This window comes from Dinoponera quadriceps, unplaced genomic scaffold, assembly GCF_001313825.1.
Source record: "Dinoponera quadriceps isolate SergipeBrazil2010 unplaced genomic scaffold, ASM131382v1 scaffold163, whole genome shotgun sequence".
Lineage (NCBI taxonomy): Eukaryota > Metazoa > Arthropoda > Insecta > Hymenoptera > Formicidae > Dinoponera > Dinoponera quadriceps.
In genome coordinates, this window is record NW_014554384.1 from 1,203,776 (window position 1) to 1,226,624 (window position 22,849).

At 43.7% G+C, this 22,849-nt stretch overlaps 5 protein-coding genes across 11 annotated transcripts; 2 read left to right on the forward strand and 3 right to left on the reverse strand.

The window, feature by feature from the left end:
* Nucleotides 1-140: 140 nt before the first annotated feature.
* LOC106747874 (membrane-bound transcription factor site-2 protease) lies at nt 141-2,754 on the reverse strand. Its single transcript, XM_014625855.1, has 6 exons — nt 2,658-2,754; nt 2,124-2,399; nt 1,550-1,900; nt 1,302-1,460; nt 913-1,170; nt 141-810 (listed from the first exon to the last, which is right to left on the reverse strand). The coding sequence occupies exons 1-6, from the start codon at nt 2,730-2,732 to the stop codon at nt 442-444; spliced, it is 1,488 nt and encodes a 495-aa protein (XP_014481341.1). The 5' UTR covers nt 2,733-2,754; the 3' UTR covers nt 141-441.
* A 689-nt stretch (nt 2,755-3,443) lies between these two features.
* Nucleotides 3,444-5,345, forward strand: LOC106747881 (8-oxo-dGDP phosphatase NUDT18). Of its 2 annotated transcripts, none has more exons than XM_014625866.1 (4): nt 3,444-3,560; nt 3,676-4,210; nt 4,291-4,396; nt 4,631-5,345. In XM_014625866.1, exons 1-4 carry the CDS (start codon nt 3,458-3,460, stop codon nt 4,868-4,870), a joined length of 984 nt encoding a protein of 327 aa, XP_014481352.1. In that variant the 5' UTR covers nt 3,444-3,457; the 3' UTR covers nt 4,871-5,345. The 2 variants fall into 2 exon arrangements, with proteins under 2 accessions (XP_014481352.1, XP_014481362.1); XM_014625876.1 differs by having other exon boundaries at nt 4,297-4,396.
* Nucleotides 5,346-5,370: 25 nt separating this feature from the next.
* LOC106747924 (zinc finger protein 32) lies at nt 5,371-7,676 on the reverse strand. Of its 2 annotated transcripts, none has more exons than XM_014625968.1 (3): nt 7,588-7,676; nt 7,207-7,423; nt 5,371-7,134 (listed from the first exon to the last, which is right to left on the reverse strand). In XM_014625968.1, the coding sequence occupies exons 1-3, from the start codon at nt 7,593-7,595 to the stop codon at nt 6,211-6,213; spliced, it is 1,149 nt and encodes a 382-aa protein (XP_014481454.1). In that variant the 5' UTR covers nt 7,596-7,676; the 3' UTR covers nt 5,371-6,210. The 2 variants fall into 2 exon arrangements, with proteins under 2 accessions (XP_014481454.1, XP_014481446.1); XM_014625960.1 differs by having other exon boundaries at nt 7,207-7,431; nt 7,588-7,670.
* Nucleotides 7,677-7,848: 172 nt separating this feature from the next.
* Nucleotides 7,849-10,402, forward strand: LOC106747915 (transmembrane protein 39A-B). Of its 3 annotated transcripts, none has more exons than XM_014625926.1 (8): nt 7,849-7,927; nt 8,269-8,750; nt 8,841-8,980; nt 9,078-9,176; nt 9,309-9,418; nt 9,491-9,743; nt 9,828-10,044; nt 10,126-10,402. In XM_014625926.1, the coding sequence occupies exons 2-8, from the start codon at nt 8,400-8,402 to the stop codon at nt 10,378-10,380; spliced, it is 1,425 nt and encodes a 474-aa protein (XP_014481412.1). In that variant the 5' UTR covers nt 7,849-7,927; nt 8,269-8,399; the 3' UTR covers nt 10,381-10,402. The 3 variants fall into 3 exon arrangements, with proteins under 3 accessions (XP_014481412.1, XP_014481431.1, XP_014481422.1); XM_014625945.1 differs by lacking the exon at nt 7,849-7,927 and adding an exon at nt 7,934-8,237 and having other exon boundaries at nt 8,492-8,750; XM_014625936.1 differs by lacking the exon at nt 7,849-7,927 and adding an exon at nt 7,934-8,095.
* LOC106747899 (spectrin alpha chain) lies at nt 10,391-20,892 on the reverse strand. Of its 3 annotated transcripts, XM_014625901.1 has the most exons (10): nt 20,660-20,892; nt 20,354-20,563; nt 20,023-20,254; nt 15,633-19,249; nt 15,496-15,540; nt 12,028-14,555; nt 11,896-11,950; nt 11,341-11,719; nt 10,977-11,143; nt 10,746-10,874 (listed from the first exon to the last, which is right to left on the reverse strand). In XM_014625901.1, the coding sequence occupies exons 2-10, from the start codon at nt 20,501-20,503 to the stop codon at nt 10,746-10,748; spliced, it is 7,302 nt and encodes a 2,433-aa protein (XP_014481387.1). In that variant the 5' UTR covers nt 20,504-20,563; nt 20,660-20,892. The 3 variants fall into 3 exon arrangements, with proteins under 3 accessions (XP_014481391.1, XP_014481387.1, XP_014481397.1); XM_014625905.1 differs by lacking the exon at nt 20,660-20,892 and having other exon boundaries at nt 10,391-10,874; nt 20,354-20,503; XM_014625911.1 differs by lacking the exon at nt 15,496-15,540 and having other exon boundaries at nt 20,354-20,892.
* Between the last annotated feature and the right edge of the window lie 1,957 nt (nt 20,893-22,849).

The window sequence follows — 22,849 nt, forward strand, 5'->3', positions numbered from 1 at the left end:
AGTAATGTTAACAAAATACAATACATGTGAAAATAGGCATAAATTTCTCATTACTTCCCTATAAATGTTAAAATTATTTATCTGGCAACTAATAATATATATATATATATATATATCAGATATATATATGTATAAATACGTGAAATTCAGAAAATATTAAAATATATAATTTCGTAGCTCACATTCAAAAAAAACTTATATCTTTGGTGCCTAAATATTTTTTATGCAACGATACTCGAAAATTAAATGTGAAGATATTTAAATTGATATCACGTATAAAAAATTACATGTCACCGAAAATTTTAGTAAATCATTAAAATAAGCATTTAATATGTATGTGTGGGCATTATATTATTATACAAGATATAGATGAAAAAATTGTAAATTTACACCATAAATGTTGGTAATTGAAGGTGGAGAAAATAAAAGTACATTGTGAGATTACAATATTTTATTCGTAAGTAAATACATTAAGTTTATTATAAGCAGCAATGTACCTATACTTGTTATTGTAAGTACGGTGGCTTCTCTAATATTTTTATTATGTGGCCTGGAATTTAATAAATAAAGTACAAGTACATTTATAACATATTGACCATCTAGAAAGAAACAGGGCACAACATTAATGATCGCCAGCCCTGCTGAAAACACCGTGATGTATTTACAAAGTAATACCAATGATTCGGGCAATTTGGGATGAAAAAAAGAATACTTTGGTACCCAATCTGACACATCGACAGTCCTATAAATATCTGCTGGATGACCAAAGAATAATATATCCTTACCTACTTTCCTCTTTATTTGTACAATCTGTAAAATAAGAAATAGAGAAAGAACGATATCCTTTGATAACCATGTTTATGAAAGTCTATTAGACACAAATTTCTGGTTGTACCTCTTACTTGTACTTACCTTTGTCACATTGTCTAAGGAAGGTTTCATACAATGAGTGTCTTGAGATAAACACTCGTGACTGGCTTGACAAAAATTTTGCGACTGGTTAATCATCACCCTCGCTGGAAGGCAAGAATGCGGAGGTAGATGAAGAGGGGCAGCTTGTGGTCCTTCGATATATTCAAAGCATAGGCTACCACTCGTTTCGCTATCAGCTGTACAGCAATTCACGACTCCGTTCGTTTTCTGCTTAGCTGGCACTGATTCATCAAAATCCTGAAACAATAACACGAAAATATTACAATTGTAATTATAAACGTTTCTTTCGCAAATTGTAAAATAATAACATAGCTTATAAAAAATAATGCGAGCAATGGAGATTGATGAGTATCCTCCAGAAATATTACCTGGACAAACGATTGCCTAACGCAGTAACCAGGAGTTGGATGTTGCACTGAGTGCAATATACAGTCATACCAATCCTCGCTATTCTTTACAGGACAATTGTTTAACTTGTATATTACATCGTGTTCCAGAAGACCGGTCGGTCCCAACACAGGTGAATTCTGCACAAAGAACATTGTGAAGTAAGTTCACTTGAGTGACAAAATATTCAGACAAAATCTATTGCTAACATGATCTCGACAATACTCACTGGTAAAATAGTCTTTACATAAACTCCATAGCCAAGACTATAGAGTGGCGCCCACAGCCACGTAGAAAACACAAGGATTGCCGCAGCTACTGTGGCAAAAACGATATTGTGCCAAATTCCTGCACATGTAACACGTAATTGATTTCGCAAGGGCAATGCAACCAGCTGCTCATTGCTTATGTGTACATAAGCTATTGGAATGGTGAAAAAAATAAAAATTCCCAAACCAAACAGTTGCACGTCTTCTCGTGCTGCAGCAAGAGCATGTCCTAATTCATGAACTATACTACATACTGCTAATGTTGTTACATAATAACCAAGTTCATTGAATGGAATATCCACTCCTGGTAACTAAAATGTATAAAATTATAAAAGTTAAATGCACACCGAAGATTATACCAATATGTATACTCTATATAAATTAATATAATTATACTACTAAAAGTCATACTATATACATTAATATATCATAGTAAAATAAAAATGAAATTCCTGTCACAGTTAGATAAATTTTCCTATGCATCGAAGATTATTGAGAGTATCTTGTCTTGAATATCTTATTTTCAAAATGTACCATTGGCTCTAATATAGCTCCTGAACCAGTATCACTTGAAGATCCAGCCAACCACATGTTAAATGTCATCTTTAAGATGATGAGAACAGCTATTGGCAATAATATAATGCTTATAATAACACCAGCATTAAACCAAGCAGTCCAAAACTTTGAGCGATCCATTCCCCATTTTATTATTTTGCGATTGAAAGCAGTCGTAAACCATTTTATTCTCAATATCTGAATTTCCAAGCCGGTATTCTTCAGAAAGTAGAAATATGGTAAATGTGAACAGGACTGAAAAATAAGTTGTAAGATTGTCTTATATGTTTCTAGTTTCAATAATATGTCTATAACATAATCAAATAAAGAACAAGAGTATACAAAAGTTGATGACAGAAAACGTCAATATATTAATAACATAGGATGACTCTCTTAAATTTTAAGAAAATTACTTTTCACATCATAAATATCACCCCTCGTAATAAACTATTTGTATTAAATTTTTGAACACAAAAGTATGACAGAAATATCGTGTGAAAATGGTTGATTTACCTTAAAAAGTGTATCAAAAAAGAATAATGAACAGTGTATCAGAGCTATTACAATTAGCACACTTAAAGCATCCATTTTCAGTTTATTTTTATTTGGACTTCTCTCTGTCACATTACTACATCACTGTCTTGTTCTGCCGAGTGACTGGAAATCACATACGATATTCGAGCGGTTTCCTAAATATAGAATAATATTCGATAATGACGTCCCCACTAGACCATTTTTGCAGAACTTCTACTGCTCACACAATAATAAACCGTGTATTTTCAACGATAACACTTTCAGCATTATAATTATCAGACATGTGAATACAATCTCAGCTTTGATAATTTTAATAAAACATCACAAACATGAATTGCTGACTGTCATAGCGAACATAACTACAGTAATGCCAATTTAGACGAAATATATTCCGAACTTGACATGTGCTCGTGACCACTCGTGTAATCTCCGGAAAGAAGACGGTTATCATTCTTCCGTGTTTTTCTGAACGCAAATATCTTTTTTTAACAAAATATCTTTTAACAAAATACTGTAAAGAGCATTTCCCGAAGAAATAGAGATGACATAGGGAATTTCATGATGCGGCGCGGGCATCAGTAAAGACGCAACTAAAACCGCACATCTCAATTTACATATTTATCGTACGTTTACGTATGTACTAATTGCTGTCACTTTCACATTGTATGTCAGTTGATCGTGCTAAGATCTTAACGATCGATAGTTCACGTTTAATGAATATTTTAAGAACGTGTCGCACGTGCAGATAACGCGGCTTAGCGCTTTTATTTGCGTGTAATATGTCAGATTTTATAGAGAATCAAGTTCAATCTCTACTCGCCGGACAGGCGTTAGAACCCGACGATACACATAATGTACACGTTCTCGCAGATGACACAGCAGGTATGTCAAATCCCTCTCGCACAACAATTACTGTCGCAATGTTCTTAGTAAGTCCCGAACGTTTTTCTTTTTCTAAAGGGAAGGATTAATACGACCAAACTAATATGCATTTCAGGTGCGAAATCAGGTCAACTGACATCATACATTCCTGTTTGCCTGAAAACAGTGACGTACATAGTCGCTGCTGTTGTTATAAATGACCAGGGTGAAATGTTGATGATACAAGAGGCTAAGGCCTCTTGCAATGGAAAATGGTATTTGCCAGCTGGTAGAGTAGAAAAAAACGAAGATCTGCTCAGCGCAGTAAAAAGAGAAGTCCTGGAAGAAACAGGACTGGTGCTAGCACCAACGACTTTAATACTGGTAGAATGCGCTAATGGTACATGGTTTCGCTTTGTGTTCACTGGAGATATAGTTGGTGGTACTCTAAAAACACCCGATCAGGCAAATGAAGAATCTCTGCAGGCTTGCTGGGTACGAAACATAAATGACCTGCCACTAAGGTCTAATGATATCATTTATCTACTGGAGAGAGGCAAGAGTTATGTTTTAAATAAGACTGTATCTCAGCATCCTCATTTGATGCCTGTGATTAAACCTCATTCAAAACTATTGCTAAGATTAACAGTCACATCTAAGAAAAGGGCAACGTGAGTTATATAATAAATTTATAAGCACATAATAGTTAATATATATAGGATAATAAATAAATATATTTTATTATCACTAGGAACAGACTGCATGTGCTCCTTTCTGACACAGAACAGTATGAATTACCAATCTGTGAAATCAACCCAAATCGTAGTTTATTGTCTACTTTGCATAGTTTTATGACAGTAAGTATGTTACAGAAGTATTATTTTATAATCACAAATATTCACATATAATTTAGATGTCAATATATTTTCTGTGTATTTTGCAGTGAAAATTTCTGTGCAAATCTCAAACCTAATTTTATCACATAATAGCTTAAAAAGTTATTAATTCTTTTGGAAATAAATTTTTCTACAAATGTTTACATAACTATTACATTCGATACAAATATTTATATAGTTATTACATTCTCTTAGGAAATATTCGGAAACGACGTAGCGCAACACAAGCCGCATGGCTTATTGTCCGTAGAATTTAGCAGTGGTCAAGGAGGAGACGGTCTGTGCTTAACGTTATTGGTATCCTTCAAATTGCCTTTGGAAGACGTGCCTATAATCGGAAAGTACATTTGGCATGAACTTTCCGAAAACGTAGCAGGAACTCTTGAAGCTCGTCTGCCACGGAACATGACTGTGCCGTTGAAGGTCGTACGTTAATCGTACGCGAATGTTTTCAAACAATAACATTGTTCCATGAAAGTAACCAGTATAGTAGAAGGCTCAAAGAATCTTTTACTAAAACAATGTTCATGACATTAACACCATAGTTACCCTAGTCTAAACCAATGACTTTATAACAGATAATACTTAACAGATAACATTCCACATTTTTATCTATATATATATATATATAAACAAAGTAATAATTATTGTAGGCAGCTAAAGTATTAATTTTATAATGATAGTAACATGGGATCAAGCTTCTCACCTGAAAAGTATTATGATTCATTCCGAGTGAAAAAGAGATTGTATGCAATCATTACTGTTACATATAACATATTGTTAAATATCGAAGTATTCATGATGTAGATTGGATATGTCTAAGAATATGACTAAGATTTAGATGTTATTTCTAAATTATAAATTTGATAAGTATATATATATATATAATATAAAGTATATATAATTTGAATTATATAAATTGTACATANGTTCAGAAACGTTAAATATAGGATAGAATTTTACATTCGACCAATATAAGCATACAAAAGTTACATAGTTTTTAACTTTTATCTCACTTGCAAACTATATCAATCGATATCTGCTATATGAACAATATAAAAAAATCGAGAGTAAATAGTTTAATGAAATGAATTCTATAACAATTGCAAATAAATATAAAAAATAGCGATAACAAAAGTTTTAACGAGCAATTTTACCATTGTCATTAATTTACTATATATATATAAAATTGCACATATAGAATTTTAAAATTCAAACGGATGTTACTCATTTTTATCATTTGTGCTTTATATGATTAAGATATTATAATAATTGTTTGATTTAACTCAAGACAAGAATTTAAGTTGATATTATTAATTACAAAATTTTTGTACGAACAAGAATAATTAAACGCGATGAATATAAAGATGTTAATTTTTCTTACATGTAAAAGCTGAACGATTCCTGAAATATTCCTACCATTGCCTCAGATCCTATTTCAATAACTCAAAGAATGAACACAGATTGAACAAATCACAGATAAAAAACTATGCTCCGTCCAGTTAATAGATGAATGTGTGTAGAACTTAATAAAACCAATCTCTTACTTTGCTATACAATAAAATTACATATTTGAGACTCAGGAAGATCAAGTAGCTGAAACATGCCAAACATTGCCAAATGGAATATAAACATTGCCAAATGAAAATAATTTTCTACCTGCCAGTAATAAAAATTGCTCGTTAGTGGATAAAATACTGAGCGAAGAAATGTTGTGGAGACTCAGTATTATCTTAATAATCTCTTAATACATAATAATAATGACCTTATCTGCTTCAACTGGAAGTGGATGTTAATAATCCCATAGTACTCAACACAGGATCTTCTGTACTTTCATTTTTTATAGGAACCACATTATTAGTATTATGCATAGACTTAATGTTGTCGTTAAGCGTTAACGGCACATTACTTAAATAATTTGTAGAAGCGGTATCATTAACATGCGTATTGGTATGCAGTGTACGCTTTCGCTCGTTTTCACAGTCGGTCGTGTTCGTATTCGCATTTGTGGTATGTTTCTTCATGTGGGTCGTCAAATTTCCACTGTGATAGAACTCCTTGCCGCATACTTTACATTGGAACGGCTTAATACCGGAATGTATCCTCTCGTGTATCGACAAGTTACCACTGTGCCTAAACTCTTTGCCACACACGCTACATTTGTAAGGCTTCACGCCCGAATGAGTTCTTAAGTGAGTCGAGAGGTTACCACTGTGACTGAACATTTTCCCACATATCTGACAACCATATGGACGTTCACCGGAATGTGTTCTCATGTGAATAGCCAAGTTGCCACTGTGTGTGAAACACTTGTCACATTGACTACATTTGTACGGCCTCTCACCGTTGTGAGTTCTCATATGTATGAACAAATTACTCTTGTGTCCAAACTCCTTGAAGCAAATCTCACATTGGCATTTCAATTTCTTCCCTGGACCAGATTCCATGGAGCTCTTGGACGGTCTTCCAAGACGGTTACTTTTTACAGCTGTTGACTGTGCTGTCGATATCTGATTAATGCTTCGGACATCCTGCAAATCTTGCTGCAGTTGTGGCTGTCTGTTCTCTTGTACCATGATGACACTGTTTGCGCTCTGTTGGCATTGATTGTTCATCTGCATTTGATTGTTACCATTTTCTTGGAAGAATATACCATTTTGTACATAGTCCTTAGCATATGTATGTAAGTTTCCACTTTCCTAGAATGGAGATACGAAAAATTTGATACAACAGATAGAACATACTTATATAACGATGCTTAGATTACTTACTTCTACCTGAAACATAGCCTGCTGGTCATGAACTTCATTTTTTGCAGGCATCTCATTCGGTAACTGCGTTTGCTCCCAAAATTGAGATAACTGACGGTGCTTGTACTCTGCATCTTGATTGATAAAAATAGGATATGCAGAATTGTCTGAAGTGTTAACTCTGTTACTCGCATTTATATCCTCTACACCCGTGGATTCATGTTTTATCTGTATAGGACTAAACATCTGTAAATGTTTACGAGTTCAGAAAATAGCAATTTTTACATTTACATTAGTGTACTCTGCATAAATGAAGTGATACGTAAGAAATCTTCATGTTGTTTAATCACAACTACTTGCTTAACTATATATATCAATACTATACATAATGTGTACACCAACATTTTCATCTGAAGAATCGTTAACAAGGACTTCCGGCCAGAAAAGTATCAATTGCAAGTACTCGTAAGGTTGACGAAAATCACTGGGAAAAATGTCATAATTGACACGCACACTCTCTCAGCCGTGGACTGTTAACGCACAAGATAACACGATAAAATTACTTGTGCAGTTGTTATTGTTATAAATGGCCACTGGACGTCCGAGAGATCGTCCACACGCTACCATCGAAAACTACTTGTGTATCCATTGCTCACAAGGATTTCCAATCTCTTTGTTCCAACGTCATTTTTGTTGAGCGTCTGAACGCCACCTACACAGCGTGCATAGACGTTATTCGGAGGTGTGTACGAAATTTTACTGTGCACAGTGCGAGGAGTATGTCATCGCGGAAATCCTGTGTGAACTGACATAAAATGGAAATGTGCCCGAGTTAATAATATAACGATCGTACTTGAAACCGTGCTTGAAATATTCATACGTTCGCCGAGTTGTTCGTAACGTCGTGAACGTATGCCGCGTGTCTTATTCGCACTTTAATTCACAATTCGTCTCATTGTCGTTTCGGAGCTATGTCCTATAAACAATACGTAGCGTATGACATTGCGGACGAGTTGTTTACGACGAGGGAAGTTGATTTGCATAGGATATAGGTACGGGTTCAACGTGTGCTTTTGTTTACAGTGACATAACACAGATATGTTGGGAAAATTGTGCCTGAAGAAGTCGTCACGTTCAACAGAGTTTTCTGAGATTGTTGCAAAATTACCATTACGACAATGTGGCTTGTATTTCTCGTAAATTGTAAATAATCGATGTGCCTCGAACGGTGCAGCATGCCCGGAGGTAGACGAAATGCCGCCAGTCGTACTGGGACGATTGGTAAAACCGGCAGTACTTATTCCAGTTCTACTAATGCCAGCGGAAGAAGCAACAGCGGGGAGAGAACGGTCGGGAATAGCACGGACGATAAAAAGATTGATGAGATTTATAATGGAAGATCTCTGGCGCCGAAGCATGTTCCTATACCGGTGGTACCAGTCGATGGACAATTGACCTTCGAGATTATGTCCTTAGCCATTTCGATCATGACGACTTGTATGCAACTGTTGAATATATACAAGACCGTATGGTGGTTACCACACTCTTATAATTCTTATGCTATGGTATGGTTGCATTTATTACATGTTGATGCACTGATATTGTAAGGATTGAGAAATTGATTATAAATTCTGTACGTGTATAACGTGTTTCAGAATTTTTACTTGATAGACCCTTACGTGCTTGTATTTATTTTCACAATTGTGGCACGTAGAGTAGTTTATATATTATTAAGTCGATCTATCGATACATTATCACCAGTTCGATGGTTACCTACCATCCAAAAGATCATGAGGTATTATTATGCATATATTGACTAGTAAATGATTCACGTTTAACACAAGAATCAACAATAGCATCAAAATGTTTCAATATTCATGTAACTATTCCAGAATGTCTCTCTCGATTACTGTGATGATCATCATTTCCTGGTGCCTGTATCATTTGGCTGAGAAACATGACCTTTTGAAAATGTTCTATCTATGTTATCCGTGTGTATCTTATCTTCCTGTATATTAGCATGTAAAATATTTATCATTATTGTAACATATCAATATTTCTGTTTTGATCAGTTAAAATTGCGGATACAAAGGTGTGTTACTCATAACGTTTATCTATTTCAGAAGTTTGTCGATATATTTTAGTATGTTTGGAGTAAGTTTAACACCATTTTTCGATATCTCCACATCATCCTCATGTGGAAAGGAGGAACGGAAAACGAAGTACCTATTAGGTAAATGTCATTGTTGGAAAATCATACGCGTACAATTTCTCTAGGATTGCATGTCTCTTTTCTCTCACACAGACAAACCTCTGCACAACTGTTCGCTGAATGCGTCGGCCATCCGAGCGGAAGTGTCCACACTGAAATTCGATTTTAATCGACGAATAAAGCAGGCCTTATTCGCGTCTTCTGGTACAGCGTTTATCTGTGGTGCTGCTCCCATGATTTTCGCACCGCCGCATTTATACTTCAGCCGGCCATGGGTGATACAGCAGGCGATCTTCTTCTGGCTTGGAAGAATGATCGCCTATTTCGTTCACACTTGTCCCGTCAGGTCAGTACGTCCCTTTTCGCTCGGCGAGAATTGCCCATCAATATTGGAGACGATAATTATCCGATAACACCGATGAATTTTTAGATACTACGACGTGTTACATAGAGCATCGTTGCATTTAGGTCGATGGGTCAAGATACCCAATGAAAATCGCAATAATCACATGTACAACATCCAACCGTGGAACGACGCGGTGTTGTGGCCGCACGGCTCAATCGTACGGCACAACCGAGAGATTTACCGTTCCGAGGGTTTGTGCACAGCGGCGGAACCGGGCAACACGGATCATTCCAGATTTCATGTACGTGAGACCGGAGTATCGGTTCAACCACAATGAAACGCTCAATCGGCAAGCTTACTAATCCCATTCGTATTTCGGCAGACCTTTTTCTACAACCCGACCGTGCTGCTGTGCTCGGTACTAGGAGCACATTTATTATTGGTCGGCTTTCAGTTGCTCATCCTATTACGCACAACCGAATGGTGTCAACTGCTGTCGATAGCGTTGTTGCTCTTTATGAATTACTACACTTTGTTCAAAATCGCCAGGGACTACTTGATTTGCTGGAAAGTGTACCGCGCCGAACAAATAATCCAAGAGAGATCTCAGATGGTTGTAAACCCAGTTGCTCAATAAAATGCAAGTGATATTTCTGCAACCTTTATTTCATATCATTTTCGCATATATGCCTACTAATAGAAAAAGATAATAAAAGATACTGCAATCGTTCACGAGAAGAATTTACGTTTCGTATAGTAATGGTTCAAAAACAAGCCGTGTACAAGTTTCTGCATCAACTAGTTGATCTATGTGCGGTATAATTTTTTATTATCGATATACTTTATATAAACGATGATATATTAATATGTTAATAATATATTAGTAGAAATATTAATCAAACGTGGTCTCTTGGGAAAAATGCGATACTTGTACCGTTTATGCGGTTATAATTTAATAAGCTGCAAATGTAATAATGATAATAGGTGTATGTATGCGCGCGATTAATTTTGGAAAAGAGTACGCGTAAACTCTATATAGTCCAGTGCGGCTGTTATCGGTCGTTCCGACTTGGGATCTACGTAAGGTTTCATACGGGCGACGCAATAATCGGCCATCTCCTTCGTGAGGTTCTGAAAAACAAAAAAAAAAGGGAAAGAATCGATCGATTCGGCAAATTGTATCAAGATCATTGTATTCTGGATTTCCGAGTATCTTGCGACGAGGATACTCACAGCATATAATTCCTCCTTCGTGACGTATGGCCGATCCGCCGCGGTGATGGCTCGGAAAGCGTTCTCTATTTCCTCCGAGCTCTGCACGTTCTCCGTTTCCTTGCTGATCATAAACGCCATGTATTCTTGTAACGATACGTAACCATCCCTGTTCGGATCCACGATGTCTGCGAATAAGATCAGGCGTTAAATCGGAAATCTGAGGACCAGAATCAGAATAAACCCAGACGACATAACGTCTAAAATCGGAACATGAGACGTCTGGAAAACGTCCTTAAGATGTCTTATCTGTAACGTCTTTAAAACGTCCCGATTTCAGACGTTATGTTGTCTGAGAAAGAGTACTGAAAGCAATAAAAAGAACCTAGTATATTCTCGAACTCTGGATCGGGCTGTCCTTCCTCCATCATGGGCAGATCGTAACCCAGAGCTCTCAAGCACGACTTGAATTCCTGGTGATTCAGACGGCCGCTCTTATCCTTGTCGAAGTGCTTGAACATCATGGAGAATTCTTTGAGCGCGTCCTCAGACACACCGGACTGGTTTCGGGCTTGGATCTGTTGCTCCAAGTTGTGCTGCATGCGCATTCCCAGTTGGTCCAACTGGTCCCACTGCTGTGCCAGGCCTACGGTGCTGTGTTCCGTGTAACGATTGTCCAAAATCAAATGTTCCTCCAGAATAGCTCCCAAGTCCTCGATCTTCTTCAGATCCTGGCGACGTGCGCGCACTTCTTGTGTCTTTCGCTGCAAGTTCGAAAATGTATCACTTGTGCAAACGTAACGAATATAAAGATCGTTCACATCATTTCTGCCGATTTTTTTTTACTTATTATTTTTAATTTCTACGTTTTACCCCTTTTCATGATTTTTGTCATTTCCTTATCAGTTTTAGAAGAAACACGTTTATCAGTAGAACAAACCTTGGTGGCCTCCAGTTGCTGTTCCAGAGATCCGGATCCTTCCATCATAGACGTTCTGCGGCATAAGTGTACATTTGATTTTCGACCGAACCGATCAGTCGGGTGAAGAATTTCTCCGAAAGCAATACGAACCTCGTTTCCGCAAGCCATTGATGGAACGCGTTGGCATGCTTGGCGAATTCCTTGCGCAATTTGTCATTCTCCTCCTGCCGCTGCGCCTCCTTCGCGAGCTCGACGTCGCGCTCCTTGATAATCTTCTGCAAGTTACGCCAAGTATCCTCCAACGCCTCCATCGTGAACCACGTGTAGGGGTTCGGTCCGACGTTGAAGCTCTTAATCTGCCGGTCGAGGGCGGCCAACGCCTGGAAGTCGGCCTCGGCCGAGGACAGGCTCGCCTGGAATTGCGCGTGCGCCTCTCGGAGGGCGCGGATCTCCTCGATGCTGTTGCAGCGCACGGGATCCGTCAGGTCTTCCTCGGCGTTCTCGAACCAGGAGTTGAAGGCGGAAGCTTTCTTCGCGAATGTCAGATAGAGCTCTTCGATCTGCCTGAACTGATCCTGCATTCTCAAGAGGCGCTGCTTCCTCGCGTCCGAGTCGGCCAGGAGCTTCTGCCAGCGGATGATGACGTCGCCGTGGCGCTTCTGGATACTGGGCGTCTGATCGTGGCCGGAGTCGACGAGCATCTCCTTCAACGAGGTGATGTTCTGGATGCCCTCGTGCTCGAACGCGTGAAGACCGGCGTCGAAGGTCTCCTGCTTCGTCAGCAGCGTCTGCACAGTGGAGAGGTCTCGGCCGAACTCCTCGGAACGCACGTGGGTCTCCTTGTCGGCGATCCACGACTCCACCACGTCGGCCTTCCACATGAACTGCAGGTAAGCGGAATTGTCGTTCAACCTCGTCTTCCTGCGAGCCGCGAGCGCTCCCAGTTGCTCCAGTTTGTTGCGCAGCTGATCGCACCGCTGGCTGATCGCGTCCGCCCGATGATTGCCGGCCTTGATAAGCGCCTCGCCGGCCTCGCAGATATCCTTGCAACGCTCTCCGTGGACAGCGAAGTCGGTCTCGAACGCGTCGTGCTTCTTCAGCAGACCCTGCACAGCGGCCATCGTGTCGCCGTAATCCTCGACGGACAACAACTGCTGCTTCTCGGTGATCCACGCCTCCTCCTCCTCGACCTTGGCGAGGAACTGTTGGTACGTCAGAGACTCGTCCAACTTCTGTCCCCGAGTGGCGGCCAACTGCTTCAGTTCCGCCCACGCCTGATTGAGAAGCTTCAGACGCTGCTCGATCTCGGGCACTCCCAAGTTGGAAACGTCCATGAGTTTCTCACCGGCTTCCTGGACCGCCTGTATGGCGGGCTCGTGGCTGCCGAGCTCGGCCTCCAGCCTCTTGTGCTTCTTCTTCAAGTTCTGCACGCCGGTAAGGTCGCGGCCGTAGTCGTCCGACCCGACGAGGAGCTTCTTCTCCTTGATCCAGGACTCCTCGTCGGCGATGTCGCGGAAGAACTGGTGCAACGTGTTGGCCTCGTTGAGTCTCGCCTGTCGGTGCGCCGCCAGGTTCCTGATGCGCTCGTAACGCTCGTTAATGCTCTGCCGCTTCTCCTGGATGCCGGCGGCGTCGAACTGGCCGCTATCGATCAACGAGTCGGCCTGCGCGTTCATATCCTTGATTCTCTCCTCGTGCGCCTGTATGTCAGCCTCGACTAGCTTGTGCTTCTTCATGAGGTTCTGCACCGACGCGAGGTCCTTGCCGGCGTCCTCGGACGTGAGCAGGCTCTCGACCTCGCCCAGCCAGAAATCGAGATCCTTCACAGCCGCGATGTAGGTGCGCTGCTTATTGGCCTCCTTCAGTTTCATCGACTTCTCGGTGGTCTTCTGCGTGAGGTACTCCCATTGGTCGGCGATGGACGCCAGTCTCTTGAGAACAGCGTCCTCCGAGCCGGCGCACTGATGTTTCTCCACCAGATTACCTCCCATTGCGAGGACCGATTGAATACGGTCCGCGTTGGCCGCCAATTCGGCCTCGAACGCCTGGTGCTTCTGATGCTTCGACTGTATATTCGCGGGGTCCTTGTAGTTCTCCTCGGTAGCCAGCTGAAGTTTCTCGGCGATCCAGTTCTCCATCTCGTCGGCGTCCCTGGAGAACTGCTGCAACGTCTGAGACTCGCCCAACTTGGACCGCTTCTCGATGAGAGCGTCCTTCAGGTGCCGCCAACGGTCCAACACCTGGCAGCGTCTCTCGTCGATGGGCTTGGCGGCGTAGTGCTCGGCGGCGATCAGCTGATCGGCCAACGTCTGCAACGTGGCGATCTTCTCCTCGTGGGCGTTGATCGCCTTGTCGAAGTCCTCGTGTTTCTTGATTAGTGCCTCGACGTTGTCGCTGCTGTCGACCGCGTCCGCGCTGCTCAGGAAAGCCTCCCGCGCGCTCATCCAGTTCTCCGCTTGCTCGCAGTCCCTGCAGAACAGCTGCAGCTCGAGGTTCTGGTCGAGCTGCATGCGCCGTTGAATCCAAGCCTTCTCCAGCTCTTGCCGCGCCTCGGCCATGGACTCGAGCTTCTCCAGTATCTCCACGCTGGCGTAATGGCTGGACTGCAGCAGCTGCTGACCGAACAGTTCGAACGCCTGGAAGGTGCCCGCTCTCGCGTCTATCTCCATTCGGTGCTCCTGCAAAGAGCAATTGCGGGGAATTCAACGCGGATTAATAATCACTGGAGTCTCTCTTGTGTCAAATGCACAACCACCCCCGCGAACATGGTGACGTATTAATGACGTCACTGACCTTATTAACCTCTTGACCGCCGATGGCGAGAATGCATTTTCTCGTCGTGTATTATTTTGTCATATTGGAGCCCTCGAGTGATTTCACCCTCGAAGCGAAGTGTTACTGGAGGGATTCTTTTTCAATGTATCTGACACCGTTTTTGGGTGTGATTTGCAAAATGTTGCCTCGGAAAAAAGACATGGCCGTCAGAGAAGTGAGAATCTGCCGAATCCTCGAATATTCTCGTCGTATTTTGTTATATTACACGATGAATTTAATATAACATTTAGATAGTTTAAAAAAACTTCTACATTTCTTGTAAACTGACATGAAATCCCAATGAAAATTTGCCACATTAGCCGCCATTCTTTTTTTATAGCGAAACATTCTTTAAATTCGTCATTAGCACCATCAAAACCCTCTGTAGAAACTTCCATTAATTTTCGAGAACCCTTTGTTCTCGGACGATTTTAGGACCAGTCGAGGAAAATGGTGGCGGCAGTGAAGGGGTTAACACGTCATTATGTCTGCCGGGCACGTTTGTTAACGTAGACGATCAACCCATTCGACAGTAGACACTACGCCAAGCAGAAAGGCAGCAATTACGCTAGAAGCATTGAAAATACTCAAACTGTTAATAGGCGGTATTTTCATTGCAAAACATCGACAAGATCAGTCTCAGCCTCCTCTCGTGAAGAGAAAGAAGAAAAAAAAAGGGGGGGCAAAATAAAAGAAGGAAATCCGTCAACGGAGACGGTCTGTGCGAGATGATGATTAATTTCAGCCACTCTCGCCGGCAAATCCGTGACTTCCCGCTCGATGTATGCTCAAACGTTCTTATACCTCTGGAAGTACGTCGTATCGCGCGTCTATCTCTGCTCTGTGATTCTATAATTCAAACGACTGGTGAACGATGCGGCCGGTTGAACGGTGGCGATTGTACATTGCAAATGATTCACGGCGAACGTCGGAGGACGTACCTGGTGACGTTCGAGCAGCGCCTCGGCGCCCGTGACGTCCGAGGCGAGTTCCTCGGAGGCGACCAGGCCCATCATCGAGTTGATCCAAGCCATCAGGTCGCGATAGTCGCTGAGGAATCGTTGCAGATCGTACGAGTCCAGAAGCTTCTCCTTCCTGCTGTTGGCCTTGGCGGTGAGCTGAGTCCACTCCTCGTTGATCTCCTTCTGCTTCGCGTAGGTCTGCTCGGCGGTCTCCGGATGCGACTGCATCAGCCGGTTGGCAGTCTCGTCCAGCTGCTTGATCTTGTCTCCCAACGCGGCCAGGTCCCTCTCGAGACCCTCGTGCTTGCGCTGCAGAGCCTGCACGCTGCGCAGGTCTTTCCCCAGGTCGTCGTTGTTGAGCGCCGCGTCCTTCTCGCGAATCCAGTCCTTCGTCTCGTCGACGTCGCGATGGAAGCGCTGCACCTCGTGCGCCGAGCCGAGCTGGCTGGCGCGTTCGGCGGTGAGCGTCTGCAGGCTGGTCCACTTCTCGTTCAGGTCTTGGATCTGCGTTTGTATCTTCAACGCCGCCTCGGTCTGGCCGAGGCTCATCAACTGCACGGCGATCTCGTTCATCTCGGCCAAGCGCACCTCGTTCGCCTTCAAGTCCGCCTGGAAGTCGTCGAACTTCTTCTGCATCACCTCCACCTGCTCCAGGTCCTCGCCCACGTCCTGCACCTGCGCGTGGTTCTCCTTGTCCTTGATCCAGGTGGCCAACTCCGCGGCCTCTCTCACCAGCACGTAAGCCTTCGCGGTCTCGTTCAGCTTGTTCTGCCGTTCGCGCGCCAGACGCAGCAGATCGTCGTACTGGCCTTGGATCTGCGCTTGCCGCGCGGCGATCGAGCTCTGCTCCCTCGCCAAGTTCTGCTGGGACGCGCTGAGACCCGCCTCGGGCTCCACGCGCTTCACGTACGCCGCCGGCACGAAGCCCTGGCGATCGTTCACCTCGACCTTCCACCAGTCCTTGTTGTTGGAGTTCAAGAGAGTCAGGGTGTCGCCCTTCTTCATGGACACCTCTCTGGGTGACTTCTCGGTGTAGTCGTAAAGAGCGACCACGCACTCCTTGCCGGTGATGTCGACCGTCGGCGTCTCCTGCTGCCTGCAAGCGGCGGCTTGATCCCTCAGCGCCGCGATCGTGCTCGCGAACGCCTCCAGGTCGCTGACCAGGGCCTCGTGCTTCTTCAGCAGAGCCTCCGAGCTGTCCTCGTCCTTGCCGTAGTCGCCGTTCATCACTATCGGCCGCTTCTCCTTCATCCACGACTCCGCCTCGTTCGCGTCGGCGAAGTACTGATGCGCCTGCAGGGAATCGTCCAGGTCGTTCTTGCGCTGCCGCGCCTTGTCCTTCAGCTGGCCCCAGTGCTCGTCCAAAGCCGCGAGTCGCTGACTGATCTCCTCGGCCGCGAAGTGCCCCTCCTGCAGCATCGCCGAGCCCGCTTGGCAAACCGCCGCCACCCTCGGCTCGTGATTGTTGATCTCCGCTAGAACGGCCTGATGCTTCTTCTGGAGGTTCTGCACGCCGATCAGGTCGCGGCCGCGATTCGTGGACGCCGCAACCGGTTCTTTCTCGCGAATCCACGCCTCTTCGTCCTCGATGTCCCGGAAGAGCTGTTGCACCTGCAGGGAATCCAGCAGTCGTTGCTTCCTCACGCTCATCGGCCGCTGCAGAGCGCCGTACCTCGCCTGCAGTTGCTCCTGCTTGGACTTGATGTTGTCAGCGTCGAAGTGACCCGACTTGACGAACTGCTCAGCCGCCTGAGCGATCCCGTCGATCCTGTCGGCGTGCGAGCCCACATCGGCCTCCAAGAGCGCGTGCTTCTTCTGCAGGTTCTGCACGCTGGTCAGGTCCTTGCCGTAGTCCTCCGACATGAGTTGCCCTTCCACTTCGGACAGCCACAGCTCGATGTCCTCGACCGTCCGATTGAACTGCTGCTGCTGAGAGGCCTCCTGCAACTTGGCGCCCTTCTTCTCGGTAGCTCGCGCCAGGCTCTCCCACAGGGTGACGATCTCGTCGGTGCGGGTGCGTATGCGGTCGCTGGCGTAGTGGCCGCTGTCGATCAGCTCCTGCCCGGTGGCGACCATCTCCTCCATGCGCGTCTTGTTGGCGTTCAGTTCCTGCTCGAAGTTCTGGTGCTTCTGAACCTTGCCGTTCAAGTTGGTCGGGTCCAGGTAACTGTCGTCGGTGGCGAACTTGAGCTTCTCGTTCACCCAGCCCTTCGTCTCGTCGCAGTCCCGCTCGAACTGCTGCAGCTTGTACGCGTCCTCCAGACGGCGGCGCCTCTGGGCGGACTTCTCCAGCAGAACCGCCCGTCGCTCCAACAGCAGCTGCCGTCGCTGCGCCACGTCGTCCGCGGCGTAGTGCTCGCCTTCGATCAACTTCCCGGCGAAGTCGTCCAGCACCTTGATCTTCTCCTCTTGAGCCGCCAACGATTTGTCGAAGTCCTCGTGCTTCTTGATCAGCGCCTCCACGCTGTCCAGGGAATCCCCCAAGTCCTCGTTAGCCAGGAACGCTTCCTGCTTGGCCATCCACGCGTCCGCCTGCTCGGTGTCTCGGTAGAACAGCTGTAGATCCACGCATTGCTCGTACAGGATGCGTCGCTTCTCCCACAGGCTCAGCAGAGACGACTTGTCCTCGGCGAGGGAGTTCAGTTTGCGCGCCACTTCCTCGGCCGCGTAATGCTTCTCCTCCAGGAGCTTGTTGCCGGCCAACGTGGTGGCGTCGAAGCTGTCCGCTCTCGCGTCGATCTCTCCCTTGTGCTCCTGATGCCTGTCGACCAACGCCTCGGCGCCGGCCACGTCCTTGGCTAGCTCGTCCGCGGAGATGATGGCGCGCATGTCGTTCATCCACGATACCAAGTCGCGATAATCCGCCAGGAAGCGATGCAGGTAGTAAGACTCGTCGAGTTTCAGCCGGCGCTCTTTCGCTTTCGCCGTCAGGCTCTCCCATGACTGCAGGATCTCGGCGCGCTTCGCTTGGATCTGCTTGGAGTGGTCCGCCTCGTGAATCGCGGCGAGACGATCCGCCTCCGCGCCCAAAGTGTACACTTTATCCTCGAGGGCGGCCAGGTCGCGTTCGATGCCCTCGTGCTTTCGTTGCAGGGTCTGCACGCTGGCGAGATCCCGACCGAAGTCGTCGTACGACAGGACCACGTCCTTCTCCGCGATCCAGGCCATGGTCTCGTCGGCGTCGCGGTTGAATCTCTGGATCTCGTGCGCCCCGAAGAGCTTCTCCTGCCGCAGGATCGCCAGTTGCTTCAGTCTCTGCCAGGACTCGTTGAGCTCCTCTTTCCTCCGCAGAATGGTGTCGCGCTCGGGATGCCCGTCCAACAGCAGCTTGTCCGCCATCTCGTTCACCTCCGTCACTCTGTACTCTTGGCTGGCCATGTCCTTTTGGAACTCGTCGAATTTCCTTTGGAGCACCTCCACGTGCTCCAAGTCGTGTCCGAATTCATCGGTCGTTACGAACGCCTCCTTGTCGTGGATCCAGAACATCACCTCGTCGCAGTGACGAATGAACTGCACGAGTACCAAAGCCTGTTGCAGCTTCAGCCCTTTGTCAGCCAGTCGGGATAAAAGCAATTCCCACAGGTGATGCAGGTCCTCTGTAAATAATTATATATATCACGTCGCAACTAATCAATTGATTGATCATAAGTGCAGTGTCCTTCTCTTCCGCTGGAATTTCCTAGCATACTCAGAGAGCTACTACAGAGGTATTTGAATAATTGATCACAATTCTGTCCGCTTCAAAATCAAACTACTGATCTCATAAGGGGATGTTAAGGTCAATGACGAACTTGATAAGCGTCCATAACGTAGGAACGATCCTCAAGTTGTCACGTTATATAACACTGACACCATCACATTATTCTTTTCATATTTCTTGTATATGTTGGTCTTACGCGAGTATAAGTGTGATATAAATGTGAACGCGATGAACGCATATGTCACTCTGTTTTATCGTATCTATCAAGGAAAACCTATAACCGAGATGTGTAAGAACTTTTATAAATTTTTCTTATCTTTCATAGGCTTCTAAATTTGATTAAAAAGGTATAAGAATGTTCTGTGAAACTTTTCTGACCGGAGCACTGACTGATTCGGTACAAACAAGCTGCAAGATTTCTGTATCAGGTAAATATTTATGCTGACAGCTGGAGATGTCAGTTTAGAAATTTTTAATCGTTCTTGTTGCATATTAAGTAATGCTTCAATTTATTTTAGCACATACCTTCATTATGTAAAAGCATTTATAACTCTGTATCAACCAATAAGACTAAACTAAACTTCCCGAAAAAGAATCAATATTCTGTCGGTAAAGTTTTCAAATACGACATCCCCTTAACAAGGCACTTTAATTGACACCCAAACACACCTAATCTCTTGCGAATAATATCGCTGTCGAAATGATGTTGAGCTATCATCTCTGAGCCGGTATTGTCCAGCAGCACGATGGCGTTTGAGTGAGCTGCGACTTCAGCCTCAAAGGCCTGGTGCTTCTGAATCTTTGCCTGCAGATTAGTCGGATCCTTGTAGCTCTCATCGGAAGCTGCCTGGAGCTTCTCGTAGATCCATCCTTCGAGTTCGTCCGCATCTCGCTTAAAGTACTTAAGAGAGAAAACGAGAACGTTAAATAACGTAACCGCAAGAGAAATCGTGCATAATCACTTAGTCGGACAGTTCGGAGAAGACACTTCGGCACATACCTGAAAGCGACGGGAGTCCTCGAGCCTCTCGCGCTTGTTGCGCGCCTCCACCTTGAAGTTGGCATATCGTCGCAGTACCTGCTCTCGTCTATCCTGAATGTCCTCGGGATTCTCGAGGATCTTCACCTCCTTGGGCGTGATTTGATCCATGGTCGGGCGACAGCAGCAGAGACGAGCCCACTGACTGTCGGGTCCAAAATGGCCACGAAACTGTGGGGTGTGGCAAGATCAATCCGCCGCTGCCGGGATCGATAGAGTATCGCGCACTGATACGCCGCCGAATGTACGCGCGCGACGATGAATCACCTTATCGATAATACGGAAAATGTCAGTCACTGGGCCAACAGTTACTCGTACGATTCAATAGTGAACTCCTGAACTCGTCCTACTTAGGTCTGCTACGAATGACGTTCTGATGACGCTTTAACCGGGCCAAACGTCGTGCAGACGTATTCGGAACCACTTCCCGTTAGGACCCGACGCTAAGTGGACGCTCGATTGCGCCTCGGCGCCAATGATAGCGATGATACAACCGGCCGGCTCGGTCGATCGAGTTATATATAACTCTTACGTCACTACGAAAGAAGAATGCACGCGTGGGAGACGTTAAGGAGTAACAGTTAAATAAATTAATAAAAAAGTATGGACCTCTGCTAATCGATCACATCTTCGGAACATCGAGAATAATTAATTAAGTTTAAATTCTTTTTTAATTATTTAATATCTACATACCGAGTCTTTGGTAATATTTCCGAAGACAGAGAAATTGCAATTGACGTATTTACCGTTTAGTTGTATTACTTGAAAGCAATTAGATGCGTTCGACTTGTCATTGAGTCGTTTCACGAATCTCCGTCGTAAAAGTGGCGACTCGTAGCGGGGAGCTTTGGAACTAAGTTGCGCGTGGCGATTGATAAGTACATTTTGGAAGACCGTTATGGTAAAGTCTCGACAATGTTTGGTTCCAAGCTTGGCTAAGGACGTTGCAAATTAGTTTCCGAGTCTCCGCTAGGAGCCGCCACTTACCTTAAAGAAGATTCAAGGCGTCATAGGCTGCGTTGAAAAATAAATTTAAAAAATTGGTTTTGTTTAAAAATCAGTGTTTCGTTACAAATTTATATATTTATTCAAAATAAATTTTCATAGAAAGAACAATAAAAAATATGACACGATCGTAACTTTTATACACGATCGTAACTGAGGATCTCCGTGCAAAATCATTTGAATTATGTCACGTGACTGTGCCAGTTCGCAATTGTTTCACATCGTTCCTCGGAGTACATATCAATCGTACCGTACAAAAGAGATCGAACGAGACGTCTCTCGATATTCGTCGAAAATATAGAAGTAAACGAGGAAAATAGAGGGAATGCATTCGTTTTTACCGGACGAAACAAGTACTATAAAATTTGACACTTATGTTACGTTTCGTGCTTCGATTTGTGTGCCTCTCGTATTCCTTGCGAGTGATCCTAGCTGGAAGTCGTATTTTACTTCAACGTTGAATAGCTGTGTATGATGAAAAAAATCGCAGTGGAAGTTGCAGGTACGTAAATGAGAAAAAATAATAGTTCATGTTTTTTCGAGCACTATTTAAACGTCATTCGTATATATATAGGCGACTCTTCATTTGTACGATAAAATTTGACAAAACAGGTTATAATAAGTATAAAAGCATACTTTATGCTACAATCTGTCAAGTATCTGCATAAAATGTGATTACTTAAGTTAATATCGACGTAAATAAGATCGTTTTTGTTGAGAGCAACCCAGCAAGAAATAAACATTAAAAATCAGCATTGATTTGACGTTGATTCCATGTAATTTAAATTGTTTCAATGTTGGTTCATTCCTCGCTGCGAATCAAGTAGTCAGAAATCCATAAGACAGAATTTTAAACAGTGTCATAGGAATGAAAATTACACACAAGAGTGTATTATGATACAATAATCTTTTATTAAATTTCACCTACAAACAACGAATCACAGAACGTTACATTAGAGTTCCTTACGTCAATCCATCGTGTCTTCATATATTTTACAGGTAAATAATTATGTATTTATCTCTATTACAGTAAAGTCTTATTTGTTAAAATATCTCGTAGTGTAGTGGATTGTTATGTATATGTAAATTTAATTTACCTAAAAATAGGATTTCTGTTGTAGTGTCCATTCATTGTTTATAAGTGTCTGTTATCGTGTATAGAAGTGGTATACTATAGGTACTTGCTTTTTTGTCCATTGTACTCTGATATATCATCGTCTTCTCTTCTTCATTTTTTTTATATATTATCATTATTATTATTAATATTAATATTATCATTAATATTTCCCGCCGATACATTGTATTCGAAGTACGATAAAAGTCGCCACGTACCAAAGAACTTTTTTTCGCTGATAAAATTACAAAATTCAATTCTTCGCAAACGATGCTAGGTATATGTAAAGGGCTTTTTAAGTACCTGGACAAAGTGACGGTATTCACGATACAAATCGC

Bases quoted from the DNA above. Each gene is read 5' to 3' on its own strand.
- LOC106747874 (XM_014625855.1), bottom strand. From the start codon at position 2,732: ATGGATGCTTTAAGTGTGCTAATTGTAATAGCTCTGATACACTGTTCA. The intron at 1,901-2,123 runs GTACATTTTGAA...TATACATTTTAG, and splicing joins GAGCTATATTAGAGCCAATG to TTACCAGGAGTGGATATTCC. The intron at 1,171-1,301 runs GTAATATTTCTG...TTATTGTTTCAG, and splicing joins TTAGGCAATCGTTTGTCCAG to GATTTTGATGAATCAGTGCC.
- LOC106747881 (XM_014625866.1), top strand. From the start codon at position 3,458: ATGTCAGATTTTATAGAGAATCAAGTTCAATCTCTACTCGCCGGACAG. The intron at 3,561-3,675 runs GTATGTCAAATC...TATGCATTTCAG, and splicing joins TCTCGCAGATGACACAGCAG to GTGCGAAATCAGGTCAACTG. The intron at 4,397-4,630 runs GTAAGTATGTTA...ACATTCTCTTAG, and splicing joins CTTTGCATAGTTTTATGACA to GAAATATTCGGAAACGACGT.
- LOC106747924 (XM_014625968.1), bottom strand. The intron at 7,135-7,206 runs GTAAGTAATCTA...TCTCCATTCTAG, and splicing joins AGGCTATGTTTCAGGTAGAA to GAAAGTGGAAACTTACATAC.
- LOC106747915 (XM_014625926.1), top strand. From the start codon at position 8,400: ATGTGCCTCGAACGGTGCAGCATGCCCGGAGGTAGACGAAATGCCGCC. The intron at 8,751-8,840 runs GTATGGTTGCAT...AACGTGTTTCAG, and splicing joins CTTATAATTCTTATGCTATG to AATTTTTACTTGATAGACCC. The intron at 9,177-9,308 runs GTGTGTATCTTA...TATCTATTTCAG, and splicing joins ATGTTCTATCTATGTTATCC to AAGTTTGTCGATATATTTTA.
- LOC106747899 (XM_014625905.1), bottom strand. From the start codon at position 20,503: ATGGATCAAATCACGCCCAAGGAGGTGAAGATCCTCGAGAATCCCGAG. The intron at 19,250-20,022 runs GTGTGTTTGGGT...AATTATTTACAG, and splicing joins TATTATTCGCAAGAGATTAG to AGGACCTGCATCACCTGTGG. The intron at 11,951-12,027 runs GTTCGTATTGCT...CTTATGCCGCAG, and splicing joins CAATGGCTTGCGGAAACGAG to AACGTCTATGATGGAAGGAT.